Genomic DNA, 23,087 nt, shown 5'->3' with positions numbered 1-23,087 from the left:
GTAAGCGACGTGGACAGGACTGGCGCCTCCTTGCAGCTGCGCCACCCCAGGTGCAGAAGCTTTCCTCCACGTCGCCGCTCTCCTGCTCCGGTGCTCCCTCCCTCCGTCTCTCATCCCTCCTCCCTCCATCTCCCTCCTCTTCCTTCCTCCTCCTCCCTCTTTCTTTCTCCCCTCCTTTTTCTCACCTTCCTCCTCCCTCCCTCCTCCTCTTCCCATTCCCTGTCCCCTCCCTCCCAGTCCCCGCTTCTCACCTCCGCTCCTCCTCCCTCTCCGAGCTTCCCTCCCTCCTCCTCCCTCCTTTCTCCCTGGCTCCTCCTTCCTAGCGTCCCTGGCGTGTCTTGCAAAACCCGGGGCGGGTTGCAGGCCCGGACTCGGGCCTCCGCGCACGCGCAGGAGCAGCGCCGGCTCGGCCGCCAGTAGGAAGCGCCAGTCCCGAGCCGGGGAAGTGGCCGCAGAGGCTGCTCGGCCCCGCTGCCCGCCAGGTCGTGGGTTCCCGCTCCGGGCCCGGGGCCACCGGCTGTGTAAGTGCAAAGCAGGGGGGTGGGGGACGCTCCCGGTCAGGGAATCCGCGCCGGCTGCGGGGAGGGCTGCGCGGCTGGCGTGGAGTCGGCGCGTCCCGGAGGGGCTCGCCCAGCCCTCACCTGTCCGGGCCGAGCCCGCCACACCTGTCCGGGTCCGCTGTCTGACCGGGGTTCAGCTTGCACCTGCTCGAGGCGCCCTCGCCCCTTTTGGCGCCCTGCTTACACCTGTCTAAGGCCGTGTCCACACCCACCGAAGACCCGGCGGACACCTGTCCGGGACCCAGCCCACACCTGCCGTCCAGGCAGGCTCTGCTCTCCGAGCCCGCGGCGGGGTCCCCTTCCCCTGTTCGCCTCCGAGCTGTCTCCGCCTGGCTTCCCCTCCGGGGCCGTCCGCTGCGCCGGAGCCCCCCGCCCCTGGGCCTGGCTACGCCCCCTGGAGCCTGCAGAGTCTGGGACACGCGACTGTGGCCTGGGGACCCGCCCAGCCCACGTCCCCCGCGCTTTCCCCACCCTGCGATCCCAGGCTTCTCCACTAGCCCTTTCCCTCCTGTCTCCAAGATGCAAAGTGCCTCCGACCTAGCTGGGCGGGGTCAGGCGTTGCTCAGGATTAGCACGCTGTCAACTCCAACTTCTCTTCCCAGGAAAGCCTGGGAGGAGGAAGTCAGCCTGCTGGTCTGGATCTTCTCCCTGTCAGCCCACCCCAATCCCCTCCACCCCCACGGACCTTCCCAGTGTGAATGTCTGTTAACCGAAAGTTTCCCGGTGTTAGGATGCGTTGTCTGTCTTCAAATGTTTTTATAGAGAGAGGAATTAAAACGCTGGAAGCGTGGCCCAGTAGGAAGGTATGGGACAGTGACTTCCCTTCCATCCCCTACACCCCCAGTTTAAACTAGTGACGGTCCAGTGTTTCTAAGGTAGCAATAGCTACTTCCTAGTCCAGCCCAGCTTTATTTGTTAACATGAAACAAAGCACGGGGCGGGGATGGGGCGTGATCTTGGGGACCCAGGAATATTATTGCTGTCCTCAAGATCTGGCTAGGTTTTGTTTTGTGTTCTTTTTTTTTTTTTTTTTTTTTTTAATGTGTGGAAGACTAGTAATGCAGAGGGAGAAATAGTTGTCTGGAAACACGTAAACAATAAATGTTTCAGAAATATAATGTGTCATTAACAGTTTCATTGAGCCATTGACCTGCCATAAAATCCACTGCTTTAAAGTATAAAATTCAGTGATTTTTAGTGTATGTGTAACCATTGGCATTCCAGAATATTTTCATCACCCCAGAAAGAGCTTCCATACCCATTAGCAGTCACTCCACATTCTCCACTCCCACAGCCCCGTGGCGGTCACCAATTTACTTTCTGTATTTATAGATTTGCATATTCGGGGCATTTCATACTATTGGAATCATACAACATGTGGCCTTTTCTATATGGCTTCTTTCACTCACCACAGTGCTTTCAAAATTTATTCATGTTGTGGCCTACATCAGTACTTTGTTCCTTTTTGTGGCTGAATAATATTCCATTATATGGATTTAACATTTTGTGTATCAGGCAGCTGATGGACATTCGTGTTGTTTTCACTCCTTAGCTATTAAGAATAATGCTGCGCCTGTAATCCCAACACTTTTGGAGGCTGAGGCGGGTGGATCACCTGACATCAGGAGTTTGAGACCAGCCTGGACAATATGGCGAAACCCAGTCTCTTAAAAATACAAAAATCAGCCAGGCATTGCTGTAGTCCCAGCTACTCTGGAGGCTGAGGCATGAGAATCGCTTGAACCTGGGATGTGGAGGTTGAGGTGAACTGAAATCCTGCCACTGCACTCTCAAGCCTGGGCAACAGAGTGAGACTGCATCTCAAAAAAAGAGGAATAATGCTGCTATGAACATTCCTATACAAGTTTTCGGCATGCACACAGGTTTTCAGATCTCTTGGATTGCTGGTTTTATGTTAACTCTATGGAGAAACTACCAAGTTGAAGATATGTATTTTTGCTGTTTTAATACCTGTATTAGCTTAGTCTCAGATACCAGAACTGGCTCAGTAGCAGGCATCTTTTTTTTTTTTTTTTGAGATGGAGTTCCGCTGTTGTTACCCAGGCTGGAGTGCAATGGCGCGATATCGGCTTACCGCAACCTCCGCCTCCTGGGTTCAGGCAATTCTCCTGCCTCAGCCTCCTGAGTAGCTGGGATTACAGGCACGTGCCACCATGCCCAGCTAATTTTTTTGTATTTTTAGTAGAGACGGGGTTTCACCATGTTGACCAGGATGGTCTCGATCTCTTGACCTTGTGATCTACCCGCCTCGGCCTCCCAAAGTGCTGGGATTACATGCTTGAGCCACCGCGCCCGGCCCTTTTTTTTTTTTTTTTTAATAGTCTTACTCCATCACCCAGGCTGGAGTGCAGTGGTGTGATCTCAGTTCACTGCAACCTCCTCTTCCCTGGGTTCAAGCGATTCCTGTGTCTCAGCCTCCCAAGTAGCTGGAATTACAGGTGTGTGTCACCACACCCAGCTAATTTTTGTGTTTTTAATATAGAAAGGGTTTTGCCATGCTGACCAAGCTGGTCTCGAACTCCTGACCTTAGGTGATCCACCTGACTTGGCCTCCCAAAGTGCTGAGATTACTGGTGTGAGGTCAGGTGTTTTTGTTTTGTTTTGTTTTTTGAGACAGAGTCTTGTCTTGTCCCCCAGGCTGGAGTGCAGTGGTGTGATCTCAGTTCACTGAAACCTCCACTTCCTGGGTTCAAGTGATTCTGCTGCCTCAGCCTCCTGAATAGCTGGGATTACAAGCACCTGCCACCACACCCAGATAATTTTTTTGTATTTTTTGTGTTTTTGAGATGCAGTTCCGCTCTGTTGCCCAGGCTGGAGTGTAATGGTGTGATCTCGGCTCACTGCAACCTCCACCTTCCAGGTTCAAACGATTCTCCTGCCTCAGCCTCCCGAGTAGCTGGGATTATAGGCACGTGCCACCATGCCTGGCTAATTTTTGTATTTTTTTTTTAGTAGAGACGGGGTTTCACAGTGTTGGCCAGGCTGGTCTCAAACTCCTGACCTTAGGTGATCCACCTGCCTTGGCCTCCCAAAGTTCTAGGATTACAGGCTTTTGTATTTTTTGGTAGAGATGGTGTTTTACATGTTGGCCAGGCCTGTCTGGAACTCTTGACTTCAGTGATCTTCCCACCTCAGCCTCCTAAAGTGCTGGGATTGCAGGCATGAGTCACCGTGTCTGACCTTTTTTTTTTTTGAGACGGAGTTTCGCTCTTGTTACCCAGGCTGGAGTGCAATGGCGCAATCTCGGCTCACCGCAACCTCCGCCTCCTGGGTTCAGGCAATTCTCCTGCCTCAGCCTCCTGAGTAGCTGGGATTACAGGCACGCGCCACCATGCCCAGCTAATTTTTTTTTGTATTTTTAGTAGAGACGGGGTTTCAACATGTTGACCGGGATGGTCTCGATCTCTCGACCTCGTGATCCACCCGCCTCGGCCTCCCAAAGTGCTGGGATTACAGGCTCGAGCCACCGCTCCCGGCACGACCTTTTTTTTTTAATTGAAGTTTTTTGCTGATCTTTGTCATGTCATTTTAAAATTTATTTAATTTTTACATTTTAAATTGTATTTATTTTTGAGACAGGGTCTCGCTCTGTTGCCCAGGCTGGAGAGCAATAGCACCACAGTTGTTGGCCACCACACCCAGCTAATTTTTTTGAGATGGAGTCTCCCTGTGTTGTCCACACTGGTGTGGAACTCCTGGGCCAAAGTGATCCTCCTGCCTTGGCCTCTGAAAGTGCTGGGATTACAGGCGTGAACCACCGTACCTGGCCATGACCAATTAAGTTTTTAGAGATGGGCTCTTGCTCTGCCACCCAGGCTGGAGTGCAGTGGCATACTCATGGTCTGCACCATGGCGTGGGTGCGGCTGCTCCTGTATGTCTCAGGGCCCAGTTAGAAGTGGAAGGGACCCAGGGGTTCATTTGGTCTAGGGTGACCTAGTTGTTTTTCATAGACTGATAAAATCCAAAAAGCTAGAAAGTGAATAATAGGGTTGTTAATTTTAATTTTTATCCAGATAGGATAATTGAAAAACAACCACCATCTATTGTCACCATCATTTTATAAAAAAAGTGAATGTTGGCAAGGTGCAGTGGCTCATGCCTGTAATCCCAGCGCTTTGGGAGGCCGAGGTGGGTGGCTCACAAGGTTAGGAGTTCAAGTCCAGCCTGGCCGAGATGGCAAAACCCTGTCTCTACTAAAAATACAAAAAAATTAGCCAGGCGTGGTGGTGGGCGCCTGTAATCCTAGCTCCTGGGGAGGCTGAGACAGACAATTGCTTGAACCTAGGAGGCAGAGGTTACAGTGAGCTAAGATGGCGCCACTGCACTCCAGCCTGGGTGACACAGTGAGACTCCGTCTCAAAAAAAAAAAAGTGAATGTTTAAACACCCCAAACTGAGGAATTTCATAACCTAGAAAGAAAATGATAAAGATAATAGTTAATATTTATTAATTTGTTTGCTTATTTATTATTTATTTACTTTTAAGACGGAGTCTCGCTCTGTTGCCCAGGGTGGAGTGCAGTGGCCCAATCGCAGCTCGCTGCAACCTCTGCCTCCCGTGTTCAAGAGGTTCTCCTGCCTCAGCCTCCCGAGTGGCTGGGACTACAGGTGTGTGCCACCATGCTCGGCTAATATTTTGTATTTTTAGTGGAGACAGGGTTTCACCGTGTTAGCCAGGATGGTCTCCATCTCCTGACCTTGTGATCCGCCCGCCTCTGCCTCCCAAAGTGCCGGGAATCCAGGCATGAGCCACTGTACTCGGCCGATCTGATGGTTTTATGTGTTTGGTAGTTTCTTCTGTGTGCATTCTCCCTCCTGCCGCCTAGTGAAGAAGGTGCCTTGCTTCCCCTTTACTTTTCACCATAATTATAAGTTTCCTGAGGCTTCCCCAGACATTTGGAACTGTGAGTCAATTAAACCTCTTTCCTTTATAAATTACTTGTCTCAGGCAGTTCTTTATGATAGTGTGAGAACAGAATAATACAGTGCCCTTGCTTATCTGGCTCTTGAGATTCAGTCATGTTCCCGCGTTGTAGCTTGGGTCAGTTATTTTCGCTGTTCTGTAGTATTCTATTGTGTTAGAAGACCACGATCATTCTGATGGTGAACATTTGTATTGTCCTAAGTTTTGCTTCTGTGAACCTTTTTATGTCTCCTGGGGAATATGCACCTATTTACCTTTTTTTTTTTTTTTTTTTTTTTTTGAGAGAGAGTCTTTCTCTGTTGCCCAGGCTGGATGATCTCAGCTCACCACAACCTCCACCTCCTGGTTTCAAGTGATTCCCCTGCCTCAGCCTCCCAAGTAGCTGGGATAACAGGTGCATGCCACCAAGCCCAGCTAATTTTTTTTGGGGGGGCGGGGGACGGAGTTTCGCTCTTGTTACCCAGGCTGGAGTGCAATGGTGTGATCTTGGCTCACCGCAACCTCCGCCTCCTGGGTTCAGGCAATTCTCCTGCCTCAGCCTCCTGAGTAGCTGGGATTACAGGCACACGCTACCATGACCAGCTAATTTTTTGTATTTTTAGTAGAGACGGGGTTTCACCATGTTGACCAGGATGGTCTCGATCTCTTGACCTCGTGATCCACCCGCCTTGGCCTCCCAAAGTGCTGGGATTACAGGCGTGAGCCACTGTGCCCGGCCCCCAAGCCCAGCTAATTTTTATATATTCAGTAGAGACGGGTTTCACCATGTTGGGGAGGCTGGTCTGGAACTCCTGACCTGAGGTGATCCACCCACCTCGGTCTCCCAAAGTGCTGGGATTACAGGCTTGAGCCACTGTGTCCGGCCTAACATGCTCACCTTTTTATAATGCCAAATTGATTTCCAAAGTGCATGTACCAGTCTATAATCTCACCCATTGTATAGAAGAGTTAGCTTTGATCTATGTCTTTGCAAACTTGGTGTTTTTCAGACTTAAACAATTTTTATCAGTATACCTACACTTGTAGTGATATTATTCACAATAGTCAAAAGTAGAAGGAAGTATTCATCAATGGGTGAGTATACAAAATATGGCACATGCATATAATGGAATATTATTCAAATGTTCATCAATGGATGAGTAAACAAAATATGATACACGCATGTAATGAAATATTATTCCACATTGAAGAAGGAGGAAATCCTCAGACATGCTCAGCATGGATGAACCTGGAAGGCATTCTGCTATGTGAAATAAGCTGGTTACCAAGGAACATATACTGTGCTGTGTGATTGCACTTACTTGAGGACCCTAGAGTAGTCAAATGTATAGAAACAAAGTGTAATAATGGTGGCCAGGGACTGCGGCAGGGGATGAGGAGTTAGGTTCAGAAGGTAGAGTTTCAGTTTCGTAAGGAAGAGGTTCTGGAGATTGATGGTAATCATACAGCAGTGTGAATGTACTAATGCTCCAGAACTGTAAATTTAAAAATGGTACGTTTTGGCCGGGCGCAGTGGCTTACGCCTGTAATCACAGCACTTTGGGAGGCCGAGGTGGGAGGATCACGAGGTCAAGAGATTGAGATAATCCTGGCTTCGATGGTCTCTGCTAAACCCTGTCTGTACAAAAATACAAAAAAAAAAAAAAAAAAAAAAAGAAGAAGTAGCCAGGCATGGTGGCATGCGCCTGTATTCTCAGCTACTTGGGAGGCTGAGGCAGGAGAATTGCTTGAACCTGGAAGGTGGCAATTGCAGTGAGCTGAGATTGTGCCACCTGCGCTCCAGCCTGGCGACAGAGAGAGACTCTGTCTCAAAACAAAAAAAGAAGGTACATTTTATGTATATTTCCACCACAAAAAAAAAAAAAAATTTTGTCTGCCTGGTGGGTGTGACATGGTTTATCACTGTAGTTTTATTTTATTTTATTATTTTTATTTTTAGTGTACCAAATACTTTATGGTGTTTTATGACATGTTGACTAAAAAAATTAGTGGAAAGTTGCATGCTAATAGCTTATATTTTAATATATTTTTTATTGCATTTTATATCACTGTAGTTTTAATTGCGTTTTTCCGCTGTTGAGGTGGGCACAACTTTCTGTAGACATACTGGCTATCTGAGTTTCCTCTTCAGAGATGTCTAGTGGAGTATTTTGCACATACTCCTGTTGGATTACATATCTTTTTCTTACTCATGTCCCTGTATTATTTATTCCTTTTTCTATTGCTCTACAATGGCAACTCCGCTGTATTTCAAATTTCCTTGTATGTGTGGGTCTGGTTCTGGGCTTGGTTACATTCCATTAGTATATTTATTCCTGTGCAGATACCATGCTGACTGTAACTTTTTATCTGGTATTTTTTTTTCAGCCTTATTGAGATACAGTTTATATATCATACAGCTTACTGATTTAAATGTACAATGGTTTCATTGTTTATTTATTTATTTATTTTTTTTTAGTTTTTTTTTTTTTGTTTTTTTTTTTTGTTTTTATTTTCTTTTCTTCTCTCATTGTTTATTTTTGAGACAGAGTCTTGCTCTGTCACCTAGGCTGGAATACAGTGATGCGATCTCAGCTCACTGCAACCTCCACCTCCCAGGCTCAAGCGATCCTCCACCTCAGCCTCCTGAGTAGCTTGGTCTACAGGCATGTGCCACCAGCATGGCTAATTTTCTTTGGTTTTTATACTTTTTTTGTAGAAATGGGGTTTCACCATGTTGTCCAGGCTAGTTTCAAACTCCTGGGCTCAAGTGATTTGTCTGCCTCAGCCTCCCAGAGTGCCAGAATTACAGGCATGAGCCATCATGTCTAGTCAGTTTAGTGGTTTTAGATATGTTCACAGAGCAAGCTGCACAACTATCCCCACAATCAGTTTTAGAACATTTGTATTACCATAAAAAGATACTCTCTGCCCCATTAGCAGTTTTACCTGGTCTTGCTATCTTAGGAGACAAATGCCTTTTCTGGTGGTGGTATTTTAGGAGTTTGTTAGTTTTTTTTTTTTTTTTTTAAGACAGGGTTTCACCATGTTGGTCAGGCTGGTCTTGAACTCCTGACCTCAGGTGATTCACCTGCCTTGGCCTCCAAAGTGCTTGGATTACAGGCGTGAGCCAACACGCCCGGCCTAGTTTTTTTTTTTTTTTTTTTTTTTGAGACAGGGTCTTGCTCTGTCACCTAGGCTGGAGTGCAGTGGTGTGATCTCAGCTCACTGCACCTTCGACTTCCCAGACTCAAGTGATCCTCCTGCCTCAGCCCCCACCCCCCCACCAAGTAGTTGGGACTACAGATGTGTGCCCACACCTGGCTAATTTTTGCATTTTTTGTCGAAATGGGGTTTTGCCATGTTGTCCAGGCTGGTCTTGAACTTCTGGGATCAAGCAATCTGCCTAACTCAGCCTCCCAAAATGCTGGATTTACAGGTATGAGCCACCGTGCTGGCCTCTTAGGTATTTTTGACCATAAATTAGCTTGTTACATTCCATCAAAAATCTGGTAGAGGCCAGGCATGGTGGTGCATACCTGTAATCCCAGCTACTTGGGAGGCTGAGGCAGGGGAATCGCTGGAACCCAGTAGGTGGAGATTACAGTGAGCCGAGATCATGCCACTGCTGCACCCCAGATTTTATCTCAAAAAAAAAAAAATCTTGTAGAGATTCTAACTGGAATTGCTAAGAATCTGTATATCAAGCTGGGGAGAAGTAACATCTTATGATGTTAACTCTACTGATGAATATGCTTTTATCTATAAGGTCACCCAGGTCTCCAGCATGGCGCACGCCATGTCTTTTCATCTCTATAGAGCCTTGCATGTGGAAAGTCTTCACTAAATGTTGGGTGTGTGAATGATGAATATTATGCATTAGTAGTTTCCACTGTAGCCTTTCACAGAAGAGAAAGCTAAACCTCAGTGAAATTATGCGGATCGCATATGGTCATGTAGCGTGATTGCCAGTGCTAGAACCACGAGCCCGGTTTGGTGGATGTGATGCTTGGCATGAGGGTTCCCTGCTCGCCCACCGCTTGTCGGGTAGCAGCACATGTTTTGCTAAGAACCTGTGCCATGCTGCTTTACATTTCATTCCCTTGAGCTTGCACGTGGGTGGCTTCGGGCCTGTGTGTGATTTGTGCGTATGTTAACAATAGAGATTTGGGAGAACTCCATGCCTGCGTAGTGCCTGGCACGGAATGCCCACCAAGCACATTTTTGAATTAGGAAAAGCTATACTTAGAAAAATTCTTAAAAAATGAGAAAAATTGATGCCTTTTGAGATTAAAAAAAAAACTATACTAAAGTTTAAATTCTGTTATGATTTCAAATTCTGAATTTTTACTGTCTTTGACATGTACGCTTAACCTTAATGTTGGACACAAATATATTTAATAACTTGGTAAAATTCCATTGTACTGTATTACATGGAAAGGGCCTTGTATTGCCTTTTCTTTCTTTTCTTCTTTTTTTAAAAAACTTGTGCTCTGGGACCCTAAATACCATTTTATTCTTTTAGCAGTGTCCAGGGCTTGCTTGTTGTAATAGTGAGATAATACTGTTTTTTGATCTTTTTTGAGATGGAGTTTCACTCTTGTTGTCCAGGCTGGAGTACAGTGGTGCCATCTCAGCTCACTGCAACCCCTGCCTCCTGGGTTCAAGTGATTCTCCTGCCTCATCCTCCTGAGTAGCTGGGATCATAGATATGCACCACCACGGTGCCTGGCTAATTTTTTTGTATTTTTAGTAGACATGGGGTTTTGCCACGTTGGCCAGTCTGATCTCCAACTCCTGACCTCAAGTGATCTGCCCACCTTGGCCTCTTAAAGTGCTGGGATTACAGGCATGAGCCACTGTGCCCGGCTGATTATGCTGCTGTTTAGATGAGACAATACTTTTTATTTTAAAGTTATTTTTATTTATTTATTTATTTTTGAGATGAAGTCTCACTCTGTCACCCACCCTGGAGTGCAGTGGTGCGATCTTGGTTCACTGCAACCTTTGCCTCCCAAGTTCAAGCAATTCTCCTGCCTCAGCCTCTTGAGTAGCTGGGACTTACAGGTGTGTGCCATTACTCCTGGCTAATTTTTGTATTTTTAGTAGAGATGAGGTTTTGCCATGTTGGCCACACTGGTCTCAAACTCCTGACCTCAAGTGATTCTCCCTCCTGGGGTCTCCCAAAGTGCTGGGATTATAGGTGTGCGCCACTGTGCCCAGCCGAGATGACGCTTTTAAAATAAGGCCCTTTCTTTTTTTTTTTTTGACGGAGTTTCGTTCTTGTTACCCAGGCTGGAGTGCAATGGCGCGATCTCGGCTTACTGCAACCTCCGCCTCCTGGGTTCAGGCAATTCTCCTGCCTCAGCCTCCTGAGTAGGTGGGATTACAGGCACGCGCCACCATGCCCAGCTAATGTTTTGTATTTTTAGTAGAGACGGGGTTTCACCATGTTGACCAGGATGGTCTCGATCTCTTGACCTTGTGATCTACCCGCCTCGGCCTCCCAAAGTGCTGGGATTACAGGCTTGAGCCACCGCACCCGGCCAATAAGGCCCTTTCTTTTTAAAAAATTTTAAATTTAATTAAATTATTATTATTATTATTATTATTTATTTATTTATTTTTGAGATGGAGTCTTGCTCTGTCAGCCGGGCTAGAGTGCAGTGGCACAATCTCAGCTCACTGTAATCTCTGCCTCCCAGGTTCAAGCGATTCTCCTGCCTTAGCCTTCTGAGTGCTGGGACTATAGGCGTGTGCCACCATGCCTGGCTAATTTTTGTATTTTTAGTAGAAATGGGGTTTCACCATATTGGTCATGCTGGTCTTGAACTCCTGACCTTGTGATCCTCCTGCTGCGGCCTCCCAAAGTGCTGGGATTACAGGTGTGAGCCATCGTGCCTGGCCCCAAAGCCCCTTTCTTAATCTGCTCTGGGTTGCACTCTCCTTCTCTGTAGAATGAAGGCTTGGACTAGGTCAGTGTTTCTCAGCTTCTGTTAAATACATGCCTACTTTTGAGAAACATGAGTTCTCGAGTCTCCCCCCCTCTGGATTTTGACATGCCTTTCAAGGCGTGTCATGCCTCTTGTTGGAAGATGATGTGATTTTGGTTCCTTCCAAGGTGATCTTGTTTTGTTTTGTTTTGTTTTTTGAGCCGGAGTTTCGCTCTTGTTACCCAGGCTGGAGTGCAATGGCGTGATCTCTGCTCACCGCAACCTCCGCCTCCTGAGTTCAGGCAATTCTCCTGCCTCAGCCTCCTGAGTAGCTGGGATTACAGGCACGCGCCACCATGCCCAGCTAATGTTTTGTATTTTTAGTAGAGACGGGGTTTCACCATGTTGACCAGGATGGTCTTGATCTCTTGACCTTGTGATCCACCCGCCTCGGCCTCCCAAAGTGCTGGGATTACAGGCGTGAGCCACCGTGCCTGGCTTTTTTTTTTTTTTTTTTTTTTGAGACAGAGTCTTGCTCTGTTGCCAGGCACCAGGCTGGAGTGCAGTGGCGCAATCTCGGCTTACTACAACCTCCACCTCCTGGGTTCAAGCAATTCTCCTGCCTCAGCCTCCCGAGTAGCTGGCACCACAGGTGCGTGCCACCCCACCCAGCTAATTTTTGTATTTTTTTTTTAGTAGAGATGGGGTTTCATCATGGTCTTCATCACTTGACCTCGTGATCCGCCCTCCTCGGCTTCCCAAAGACAAGGTGATTTTTGTGTGCACAAAAGGCTCTTTAGGGAATTGTTTTGGGGAAAGGGCAGGAGGGAGTGGGGCATCGTCCTTGAGAGTGTGAGCACTGGAGTTGGGGACTTGGGTTGAGTCATACACATGTAATATACTTGTGAACCATTTAGATCCTGGGCAGACACAATACATGTTGGGAGGCTAGGGTTTCCTTTTTTAAAAATTTAATTTCGTTCATACTGCTCTATGCATGAGTATTTTTGAAGTCTGTAGAGGATGGGGTTGTGATGTGTACTCCGTTGTGGGATCTGCATATTCAGAAAGGGATGGCTCCTCCTCTCCGTGCAGAGTGAGAGTCTTGCCATTAGAATGTCACAGAGGTATTGTAGCAATGTCATTTTAATCTGAGTGTCTTGCCTGGGAGGGTTACTGCCATGATCTCTGCAGTCAGGCTTTGGTGACCTGAAGGTCATGCAGTTTGGGGCTTCCTATTTAAGAAAAAACAAAATTAAAAATGCAAAATCAGATAGAGGGCCATGGAAGGGGCTTGAAGCTGAAGCCCCATTAGCTCATGGTACAGCTAGCTACCTCTGGCTATGGGGACCACGGCCAAATGCCCTGAGGAAGTATGAGCTTGCTAATGGGGACAGCAGAGGTGTGTATCTAGACGTTTCCCTATTTGATACAGAGAGCTCATTTAATCTCACTAACCTTGAAAAAAATTAGACTTTTTATATGAGACTATAGTATGCAGTCCATGTGCATTGTCAGAAATAATACAGAGAGATCTTATATACCCTTTGCCCAATTTCCCCCAATGGTGCCATCTTACAAAACCACAGTATGTTATCACAACCAGAATGTTGACTCACTGACACTTGGAGCTATGTGTTACTATCCTCATTTTTATTCACGATTAAACTGGGGTTCAGAGACGTGCACAGGCTTGCTCCAGGTCACCCAGTGTAGAGCTGGGAGTTGAACCTCATCCCTGACTTCTAGGCAGTGGGATTTCCATCATGACCATCTGCGGGCTGGGGCCTGCATTTACTGACTTGTTCATTTGTTTGTTTGTTCACTAATCCCTTCAACAAACATCTATTGAGGATCTCCTGTGAGCCAGATTCCTCCATGTGGGTCATCTAATTTAATTTTTTCACAGCTCTGGGAATCAGGTAATAACGTTTTCTTTTTATATCTGACAAAATTGGCTCAGGGAGGTTATGGCAGCTCTCCCGTTTATAGAGGAGTGGTGGTGTCTTTGTGTAATCTCTCCTTTTTTTTAGGCACAGTGCTAGGCCCTTTACATCCACAACCTTCTTAATCTAGATACAGTTTTATAAAGCAAATTCTTTTTCTTCTAATTCTTTTTTTTTTTTTTTTCGAGACAGAGTCTTACTCTGTCACCCAGGCTGGAGTGCAGTGGCGTGATCTCGGCTCACTGCAGCTTCCGCCTCCTGGGTTCCAGTGATTCTCCTGCCTTAGCCTCCCCGGTAGCTGCAATTACAGGCACATGCCACTACACCTGGATAAGTTTTGTATTTTTAGGACAGGTGGAGTTTCACCATGTTGACCAGGCTGGTCTTGAACTTCTGACCTCAAGTGATCTGCCTGCCTCGGTCTTCCAAAGTACTAGGATTACAGGTGTGAGCCACTGCGCCTGGCTAAGCAGGTTCTATTATCACCATTATTTTGTAGCTGAGGAGTTTCAGGGAGCTTGGAATTCAAATCCAGATCTGATTGCATGGTGGTTTTTTTCATTATATCCTGTTCAGGGGATGGGGGAGCAATTACACATGTGTTTATTCATTCACTCAACAGACATTTTTGAGCACTGACTCTTACTACTCCTGGTTAGATGGTGGGAATCGGAAGACAAGAAACAGCCCCATTTCTGCAGAAGCTCCAAGCTGAGGCTAAGGGACTGAGGTCAACAGTTACAGCGTTATCATCAGAGCTGTTATAGCCATGTGTAGAGCCCTAAGAACTGTTGACGTGTTGGCTTTCCTTGGGGCTTACCCCACCTCCAGGTAGTGAACGTCAGAGTCACTGCTTCCCAGAGTGGGCTCTCAGCACTTGGGACTCTGTGTCTCAAAGCCTCATTTCTTCTCTCTGAACAGGGACTTCAAAATGAGTGTCCCTGACTACATGCAGTGTGCTGAGGACCACCAGACGCTGCTCGTGGTGGTCCAGCCTGTGGGCATCGTCTCTGAGGAGAACTTCTTCAGGATCTATAAGAGGATTTGCTCTGTGAGTCAGATCAGCATGCGGGACTCCCAGCGAGTCCTGTACATCCGCTACAGGCACCACTACCCACCCGAGAACAATGAATGGGGTGACTTCCAGACCCACCGCAAAGTCGTGGGCCTCATCACCATCACAGACTGCTTTTCAGCCAAGGATTGGCCACAGACCTTCGAGAAGTTCCATGTGCAGAAGGAGATCTATGGCTCCACGCTGTACGACTCCCGGCTCTTTGTCTTCGGGCTGCAGGGGGAGATCGCCGAGCAGGCGCGCACCGATGTGGCCTTCTACCCCAACTACGAAGATTGCCAGACGGTAGAGAAGAGAATCGAGGACTTCATTGAGTCCCTGTTCATCGTGCTGGAGTCCAAGCGTCTGGACAGAGCCACAGACAAGTCTGGGGATAAGATCCCCCTTCTCTGTGTCCCGTTTGAGAAAAAGGACTTTGTAGGACTGGACACAGACAGCAGGTAAGTTTACCCAGAGACCCAGGCCCCTTGGCTTCCCTACATTAGAAGGGGAAAGCACATGGCAGAGTTTTGTTGTATCAGCAAGTGGAAAGGTGTTGTCCTTTGGTTTCTAAAACTAATGACTTTGTGTCAGAATCTGTTTGAGTGCTGCTAAAAAACCCACCAACCAAAAACCAGTGATTTTTAAAGACAGAGACAGGCTTTGGTTTGGGGGAGTCTTTTGGAGTTGTCTTGTACACTCCCCTTTTTTACTGGGGGTCCCTTCTTGGGACTCCTGGAGCTCCATCCTATACAGCAGCTATAGCCAGTTGTGGCTTTTGGGTACTAGACACCAGGCTAGTTTGAGTTGAGATGGGCTGTGAGTAAAAGCCATGCCAGATTTTGAGACTTACTTCTGAAAAAGTAAACTTTCTTGCTAATTTTTTTTTTTTTTTTTTTTTTTTGAGACAAAGTCTCTGTCGCTCAGGCTGGAGTGCAGTGGTGTGATCTCGGCTCACTGCAACCTCTGTCTCCAGGGTTCAAGTGATTCTCATGCCTCGGCCTCACGAGTAGCTGGGACTACAGGTGTGCAGTACCACGCCCGGCTAAGTTTTGTATCTTTAGTACAGACAGGGTCTTGCCATGTTGGCCAGGCTGGTCTTGAACTCCTGGCTTCAAGTGATCCAACTGTCTTGGCCTCCCAAAGTGTTGGAATTACAGGTGTGAGTCACCGTGCCTGGCCAACTTTTTGCTAATATGTTTTATATAGACTACATGTTGAAATGATAGTATTTTACATATCGTAGGTTAAATAAACTGTATTTTAAAAATCAGTATCGACTATTTGATTTTTACTTTTAAAAATGTGGCAACTAGCTGGGCGCAGTGGCTCAAGCCTGTAATCCCAGCACTTTGGGAGGCTGAGGCGGGTGGATCACGAGGTCAAGAGATCGAGACCGTCCTGGTCAACATAGTGAAACCCCGTCTCTACTAAAAATACAAAAATTAGCTGGGCGTGGTGGTGCGTGCCTGTAATCCCAGCTACTCAGGAGGCTGAGGCAGGAGAATTGCCTGAACCCAGGAGGCGGAGGTTGTGCTGAGCCGAGATCGCGCCATTGCACTCCAGCCTGGGAAACGAGCGAAACTCCATCTCAAAAAAAAAAAAAAAAAAAAAAAATGTGGCAACTAGAAGCTGAAATTTACTTACATGGCTTGCATTTTATTTCTGTTGGACAGCACTGTGCTATAACACAGTTGGAACACTTTTATTCAGTCTCATCCCTTTGGTTCATAGATGAGAGGGTGAATCTGGAGAGGCAAGGACCAGATCCTAGCTGAGCTAGAAGTGGAGCCCATGTCTCCTGATTCCCAGGCTGGGCACCTTATGTGTGTGGCTACTTTTTCTTTCCTAATGGCCACAGCGTCGAATTCCTCACTTATAGAGCAGCCAAGCATGGACATCAGGATGTCAGAAATACTACCAGGGAGCTCCTAAACAGCTACGTTACACAAACGGAAAGTATGCCTATTCTCTCTTTCTTGGATAGAGTGTTGGATAGAGCAGGAAAAGGTTGGTTTCCCTTCTTGCCTGTTATTTTTTTTTATTTTTTTTTGAGACGGAGTTTCGCTCTTGTTACCCAGGCTGGAGTGCAATGGCGTGATCTCGGCTCACCGCAACCTCCGCCTCCTGGGTTCAGGCAATTCTCCTGCCTCAGCCTCCTGAGTAGCTGGGATTACAGGCACGCACCATCATGCCCAGCTATTTTTTTTGTATTTTTAGTAGAGACGGGGTTTCACCATGTTGACCAAGATGGTCTCGATCTCTTGACCTTGTGATCCACCCGCCTCGGCCTCCCAAAGTGCTGGGATTACAGGCTTGAGCCACCGCGCCCGGCCTCTTGCCTGTTATTAAGTCAAAAACTTTATTTGAAATCCGAATCACTGATGAGGTCTTCTTTGCCACATACTTCCACTCTCTGCTCACTGCCGTGTCCTGCCACAGTGGCTCTTCGGCAGAGCTGGATGAGATGCAAGCTTAGGCAGCAACTGTTTGCCAAGAGGGTGTCCTCATTTGCCAGGGAAAGTGAGGTGTCACTCACCAGCTTCCTGGCTTGGGCAGGGCTCTCCTTCCTCCTGTGTAGGATTGGCTGATGAGCCATAGGTGAGGAGTCCATGACGTAATGTACATGGTGCCGTAGTGCCTGCTGGAAAGTAGATGCTCAGCATGTTTCTGAAATTTATCTAAGGTCAGATGGTATCTTTCTGGTTGTTGGTCAGTCTGAGGAGAAATGATCACAGAATCGACATGCAGACTGAGACCAGGCCTCAGTGTTGGAAGCATAGAGTAGCCTCAGTCACACCTGCCTGTGGTGCCTTGCAGGGTCTGGAAGGAAAGAATTTTCATTTCTTCATCCAAATGTGTATATGCGGCTTAAGGAAAGGGAAAGGCATGTTGTAGCGCTGCTCTGTATTGAATCCTCCTGCAGCCCTGTGATCTCAGCGGGGTTGCTGTGCCCTAGACCCACTCTGTATTGAGTCCTCATGCAGCCCTGCGATCCATTCAAACAGGGTTGCTTTGGTGGCTGATATGGGGCTGAGGCAGCAAGGTTTAGAGGCCTGGGCAGCCAGCGAGCAGTAGAGCTGATGTAAGCACCAGGTCTGTCTCTGAGGCGCAGGGCCTTTCCACCTCATCTCACGGCCTTCTGCGGTGCCTCCCGTGCCTTTTGAAGAGCGCACACTGCTGTCCGGCTAGCAGGCACCTGTGGAGTCATGCCTGATGAGGTGGTGCTGTACAGTGTGCACCGCTTGGTGGCCACCTGCGAGGTCGGCAAGAAGCGGCCTGCCCCTGCTTTACAGAGAAGGGGTGAAGGGTGAAAGCTCATAGGCAGCATGGGTCAGGAACCCCGCTCTGACCCCTTGATTTGTGCCTTCTTCCTTTGCTTCACGGGCACCAGTGACATTTTTCAGTCACCCACTTCTTGGCTGTAAGGTTACAGAACCACCTTTGAATGTCAGGTCTTTTTTGTCTTGAAATCTGGGCTCCCCACTCCGCAGGAATAAGAGTGTGCTGGAACGCAGTGCCTCACACATAGTGGATAATGATTGACAAGTGTTGGTTGAGGGGCTTCATGTGCCAGGCATGGCTCCAGGCACTGAAAATACAGTGACAAATAAAGTTGCTTGCTCACGCTAGTGGGACAACCGCAATTAGACATCAGTTAGCATTTGAGCTTCAGTGAGATAATGACACCAGTGAACTCAAATCACGTACATCCTTCTCTCGTAACGGGTGACCTGTTGTTGCTTTTGTTTTCCCATGGTTCTGTAATTTTTTTTTTTTTTTTTTTTTTTTGAGGTGGTATCTTGCTCTGTTGCGCAGGCTGGAGTGCAATGGTGCCATCTCGGCTCATTGCAACCTCCACCTCCCAGATTCAAGCAATTCTCTTGCCTCAGCCTCCTGAGTAGCTGGGACTACAGGCGCGCACCACCACACCTGGCTACTTTTGTATTTTTAGTAGAAATGGGGTTTCACCATGTTGGCCAGGCTGGTCCCAAACTCCTGACCTCAAGTGATTCGCCTGCCTCGGCCTTCCAAAGGGCTGGATTACAGGCATGTGCCACTGCGCCCGGCCAGTTGTCTAATTTTTGAAGCAATGATTTGGTGCAGGAACAGAGCCTTGCTCTCCCCTGCAACTCTTAGAAGGAGCGAGATAGTGTCCGACCTGAAATAAGATAGTATTTTGTAGGTCAGTAGGAAATGTCCAGATGTAAGGTTTGGTTTGACACATCGACCATACTGAGAGGACCCCTGACAGATGATTTGAACCTCAGGTCCTGGACTTCCCCGGACACGGTGTGCAGGTGTATTTTACTTAAAAGCTCACCCATGCCTCTCATGAAAACCTGTGGTCAGTTCTTGTCCATGTAGTGTTGTAGCTATCAAAATTATTTCTGTTCTTATATGTTTCTAATTTTTGCTTGTTCCTCTTTCTTTTCTTTTTCTTTTTCTTTTTTCTGTCATACTGCCCTGTGAGTGTGTTGTTGGGTCTGAAAAGGTAGGCTGTGAACATTGCATTACAAAAAGCCAGATTTCCCTGTGTGCTACCTTCTCATAGCCTCCACTGCTTTAAAAAATAAGCGCTGCTGCCTAAATCCATATGTGAACTGGATAATCTTTTCATTTTTTTGATTATGTTTTTAAATTTTAGCTTTATTTAGCATGTAACCCATTGGTGTTTGGTGTTTGCTAAAATACTTGCTTTGGGGGATCTTGTTCCATCTGTAGCATTTAGTGACACATGAGCCTTTATTCCTTTGTTTGTTTGTTTTGAGAAAGTGAATTGCTAATTGATTTAGGTGGCTGTAGAGGGATTTTCATGGGATCTCTTAGCTGTGGAGGTCCAAGGCTGCAGCACCGTGCTTGATCCTGCGCTTTTGAGCGGCATGTCATTCCCAGCTGTGGCTGTGGGCCGTGCATGAAGGCACGGAGCGCTGGCGCTGGAGTGCGCTGGCCGCCAGGGGAGCTGTGGGAGGGTGAGTCTGCCCGTCTTGTCCTTTGCTTCTGCCTTGAGCATGCCATTTCCGTTTCCTTCACCTCAGCGACTTTCCACAATAAAGGACACATAGGCCATTCTAAAACCCACACCAGGCCAGGTGCGGTGGCTCACACCTGTAATCCCAGCACTTTGGGAGGCCTAGGCGAGTGGATCACCTGAGGTCAGGAGTTCAAGACCAGCCTGGCCAACATGGTGAAACCCCGTTTCTACTAAAGATACAAAAATTAGCCAGGAATGGTGGCGTATACCTCTAGTCTCACCCACTCTACAGGCTGAGGCAGGAGAATTGGTTGAATCTAGAGGCAGAATTTGCAGTGAGCCAAGATCATGCCATTGCACTCTAGCCTGGGCAACAAGAGCAAAACTTTGTCTCAAAAATAAGTAAATAAATAAATAAAATAAAATAAAATCCATACCAATCATTTGCCCTTCTTATGAGGGCAAGGGCAATTTGTTAAAGTATCAGGGAAAGATGGCCTTCTAGTTCACTTGGATCATGTAGACACAAGGACCTGAATAAGTAACCACTGTTTCCTTTTTGCTTCTGCCAGTGAGCATTCAGAGCCAGAGAGGCAGTTCACCCATAGCTATTGTATGGGCTCTTATCTGCCCCAGACTTTCCATTTAACCTCATGTAGGTAAGACATAGCTGTGTCTACATTTTCTTTTCTTTTTTTTTTTTTTTGAGACACAGTTTCACTCTTGTTACCCAGGCTGGAATGCAATGGCGCGATCTCGGCTCACTGCAACTTCCGCCTCCTGGGTTCAGGCAATTCTCCTGCCTCAGCCTCCTGAGTAGCTGGGATTACAGGCACGCACCACCATGCCCAGCTAATTTTTTTGTATTTTTAGTAGAGATGGGGTTTCACCATGTTGACCAGGATGGTCTTGATCTCTTGACCTCGTGATCCACCTGCCTCGGCCTCCCAAAGTGCTGGGATTACAGGCTTGAGCCACCGTGCCCGGCTACATTTTCATTTTATTTTATTTCATTTTATTTTTAGATGGAGTCTTGCTCTGTCGCCTAGGCTGGAGTGCAGTGGCATTATCTCGGCTCTCTGCAACCTCTGCCTCTTGGGTTCAAGTGGTTCTCTTGCCTCAGCCTCACAAGTAGCTGGGATTACAGGCGTCTGCCAAGATGCCCAGCTAATTTTTTATGTTTTTAGTAGAGATGAGGTTTTGCCATTTTGGCCAGGCTCATCTCAAACTCCTGACCTCAGTTGATCCCCCCACCTCGGCCTCCCAAAGTGCTGAGATTATAAGTGTGAGCCGCTATGCGGCCTGCGTTTCTCCTCTCCCCTCCTCTCTGCTCCTTTCTTTTTTGAGACGGAGTCTCATTCTGTTGCCCAGGCTGGAGTGCAGTGCCGTGATCCCAGCTTACTATAACATCTGCCTCCTGGGATGGAGTGATTCTCCTGCCTCAGCCTCTTGAGGAGATGGGATTACAGGCACGCACCAACATGCCTGGCTAATTTTTGTATTTTTAGTAGAGATGAAGTTTCAGCATTTTGGCCAGGCTGGTCTCTAACTCCAGACCTCCATTGATCTGCCTGCTTTGGTCCCAAAGTGCTGGGATTATAGGCATGAGCCACCGTGCCCAGCCTGTGCCTGCGTTTGTTGAAGCTAACGTCTGTCACTGGTGGCACATCATTCATTTACATTACCGATTTAGAACCTTCAACACCAAGGGCAGCCCTGCAGGACACTCTGGCTGGCCTAGTCCCCTGTGGTTTCATCACCAGCAGGGAAAGTCTCCTGCTCTGTGACCTGCTGCCACCACTGCACTGCCCAGGGGCCTTGTTTCTTTCTTAGTGCTCTAGTCCAAGTACAAACACTTTCATTCTTATTTGCTTTGTCTCAGTTGAGACAGGCTGGGCTTTCTGGAAGATTTCATCATATTCTAGGGTGGCGAAACAGAAGAGACATGAATGTAATAAGTACAGGAAGTCGTAGCTGTGCAGCTTGGAAAATGCAGGGCAAGGATCCGGTGGTGGCTGGTTTATCCTGGGCTGTGGGCGTTTCCTGCTGCCACTGGCTCCCAGGATCAGTGGGGACAGCCTGGCCTGGGCTCCCTCCTCTTCTGCTCTCCCGATAGCTGTGTCTCTGAGTTCACAACCCAGGTACTCTCCTGGACCGCAGGCCATTTAGAGTTCAGACCACAGGAGAGTCTTGAGTCCTTGTCCTGGGCTGTCCTCTCCACGTCCTGCGTGAGAAGCAAGCACCTTTCCTAAGTGACCTGTGCCAGGACAGACCTCCCTTGTTAGCAGGTGCCCTCTAGAGGTGACTCAGCACACGTTTACGGGGAAGCTTGCTGTGTGCTGTGCTATGTGTTGGGGACTTTAGAGACAGATATGGGGAAAAGGTGATGGTCAGAAAGGAGAAGTCTGTCTGAGAGTGTGACTCGAACAACAGGGTACATGGTGGGCTGTTTCTTACAAAGGGGAGAACTGGGAGGGCCTTGCGGGGAGTGTTTTTGAGATGCCTGTTGGGCATTCAAACAGAGAGATTAAAGAGGCAAGCGAATGTAAGTCTGGAGCTCAGGAGGTGACTAGAGAGACACTTGAGTGTTGGCGGTACGTAGCCCATGTGTAAAACCCTGAATGTGGATGAGCTGAGTGAGGGAGAATGCAGATGGAGGCAGGAGGAAGGCCCCGGGCTGACCCCTGGGTGCTCACCGTGACCGGGAGACTGAGGACAGACCAGATCCTGTTTTTTTTTTTTTTTTGTCTGAGATGGAGTTTCGCTCGTCGCCCAGGCTGGGATGCAGTGGTGCAATCTCAGCTCACTGCAACCTCCACCACCCTGGTTCAAGTGATTCTCCAGCCTTGCCTCCTGAGTAGCTGAGATTACAGGCATGTGCCACCACACCCCACTGATTTTGTAATTTTGTATTTTAGATGGGGTCTCGCCATGTTGGCCAGGCTGGTCTTGAATTCCTGACCTCGGGTGATCCACCTGCTTCTGCTTCCCAAAGTGTTGGGATTATAGCCGTGAGCCACTGCTCCTGGCTGGGGTTTTGTATGTTATTCCATGGAGTTTGGGGTTTTAGGTGCAGCTGCCATTTATCCTAAAAGTTCTAGGGGTAGGGCTGCTACTAAAGAAATCCGAAGGGAATGATGCGGCCAGATTTGCCCTTATCTTTTTCCGTCCTGGCAGCAGGATGGAGTCACAGCTGAATAGACTGTCTTTCCCGTGGACCCAGAAGGGCAGATCAGGAAGGGCATCTGAGGAGAGAGGTGCCAGAGAACTGGGGGAGAGACTTTGGATAGTTCCAGAATAGCTCTTTTTAAAACAAAAGACAAAAAAAAAAAAAAAATCCCAAAACCCATATGAACATTGCTAGTTACTATCAAAGCAGTTTTTTCTTTTTTTTTGAGATGGAGTCTCACTCTGTTGCCCAGGCTGGAGTGCAGTGGTGTGTTCTCGGCTTACTGCAACTGCTGGCTCCCAGGTCCAAGCAGTTCTTCTGCTTCAGCCTCCGGAGTAGCTGGGACTACAGGCGTGTGCCAGCATGCCTGGCTAATTTATATTTTTTTAAGTAGAGACGGGGTTTTGCTGTGTTACGTGGCCTGGTCTCCAACTCCTGAGCTCAGACAATCCAGCTGCCTTGGCCTCCCAAAGTGCTAGAATAAGGTGTGAGTCACTGCGCCTGGCCGGAGGCAGTTCTTTTTTAA

General features: G+C 47.7%; 1 protein-coding gene across 4 annotated transcripts in view; it reads left to right on the top strand.

The window, feature by feature from the left end:
• The window catches only part of TRAPPC9 (trafficking protein particle complex subunit 9), a 722,918-nt gene that overhangs the window by 496 nt on the left and 699,335 nt on the right, over positions 1-23,087 (top strand). For 2 of the 4 annotated variants that reach the window (XM_074387189.1, XM_074387187.1), the window contains exons 1-2: positions 13,547-14,194; positions 14,285-14,878. In XM_074387189.1, coding sequence (XP_074243290.1) covers positions 14,133-14,194; positions 14,285-14,878 — 656 coding nt within the window. In that variant the 5' untranslated portion in view covers positions 13,547-14,132. Of the gene's footprint in view, positions 1-380; positions 522-13,546; positions 14,195-14,284; positions 14,879-23,087 lie in introns of those variants that run through there. The other 2 variants (XM_074387190.1, XM_074387191.1) reach the window with 2 other exon arrangements.

This window comes from Saimiri boliviensis, chromosome 15 (genome assembly GCF_048565385.1).
Source record: "Saimiri boliviensis isolate mSaiBol1 chromosome 15, mSaiBol1.pri, whole genome shotgun sequence".
NCBI classification, from domain to species: domain Eukaryota; kingdom Metazoa; phylum Chordata; class Mammalia; order Primates; family Cebidae; genus Saimiri; species Saimiri boliviensis.
The sequence above is the reverse complement of the archived record's forward strand: the minus strand, read 5'-3'. Positions and strand labels throughout refer to the sequence as shown.